The 553-nt window shown below is 62.2% G+C and overlaps 1 protein-coding gene across 1 annotated transcript in view; it reads left to right on the top strand.

The window, feature by feature from the left end:
- Nucleotides 1–304: 304 nt before the first annotated feature.
- Nucleotides 305–553, top strand: part of OTUB1 (OTU domain, ubiquitin aldehyde binding 1) — an 8642-nt gene continuing 8393 nt past the window's right edge. Inside the window, exon 1 of the mRNA XM_006901506.1 lies at nucleotides 305–466. Within this exon, the coding sequence (XP_006901568.1) occupies nucleotides 409–466 (58 nt within the window). The 5' untranslated portion in view covers nucleotides 305–408. The remainder of the gene's footprint in view (nucleotides 467–553) is intronic.

Genomic DNA, 553 nt, shown 5'->3' with positions numbered 1-553 from the left:
ATACAAAAGTATCCCATCATGGCTACATCTAGCAGGCGATGATTTCAGGAGCCCGCAGCAGGATTATCGCCTTGGCTGATTCTAATTTCCTCGCCTTCATTATCCCAACACGACCCATTTCAAATGGAATTGGCTCCAGGAGGCCCTGATCACCCCTGGGAACTTCGAGGAGGCCGGGAAAACGGGGCTCAGCAAGCGCGCGGGCAGAGAACTGCGCAGCTGGCTGCTTCCCTGCGACAAGAGTCCACACGCCCGCCGCCGCCAACACGGACCCGAGCAAGCCCACCACGCTGGAGGGTATCCCGTTGCTAGGGACGTTGCCAAGGAGGGGCCACCGAGAGAGTTTTATTTCCGGGATCTGGGCCACTGGTGACCCGGAAGCGGTTGTCTGTGCGGCGCTGTTTAAAGATGGCGGCGGAGGAACCTCAGCAGCAGAAGCAGGAGCCGCTGGGCAGCGACTCCGAAGGTACGAGCAGAGGTGGGATGTCCGGCCCGGGCTGGAGGCGCTGATGCCCCGGCCGGCCGGCCCTGCGGAAGTGGACAGGGCGAGGCC

The sequence above is a fragment of the Elephantulus edwardii genome, unplaced genomic scaffold, assembly GCF_000299155.1.
Source record: "Elephantulus edwardii isolate Elephantulus edwardi_28Jun2011 unplaced genomic scaffold, EleEdw1.0 scaffold00328, whole genome shotgun sequence".
NCBI lineage: Eukaryota > Metazoa > Chordata > Mammalia > Macroscelidea > Macroscelididae > Elephantulus > Elephantulus edwardii.
This window is presented reverse-complemented; position numbering and strand designations above follow the sequence as displayed.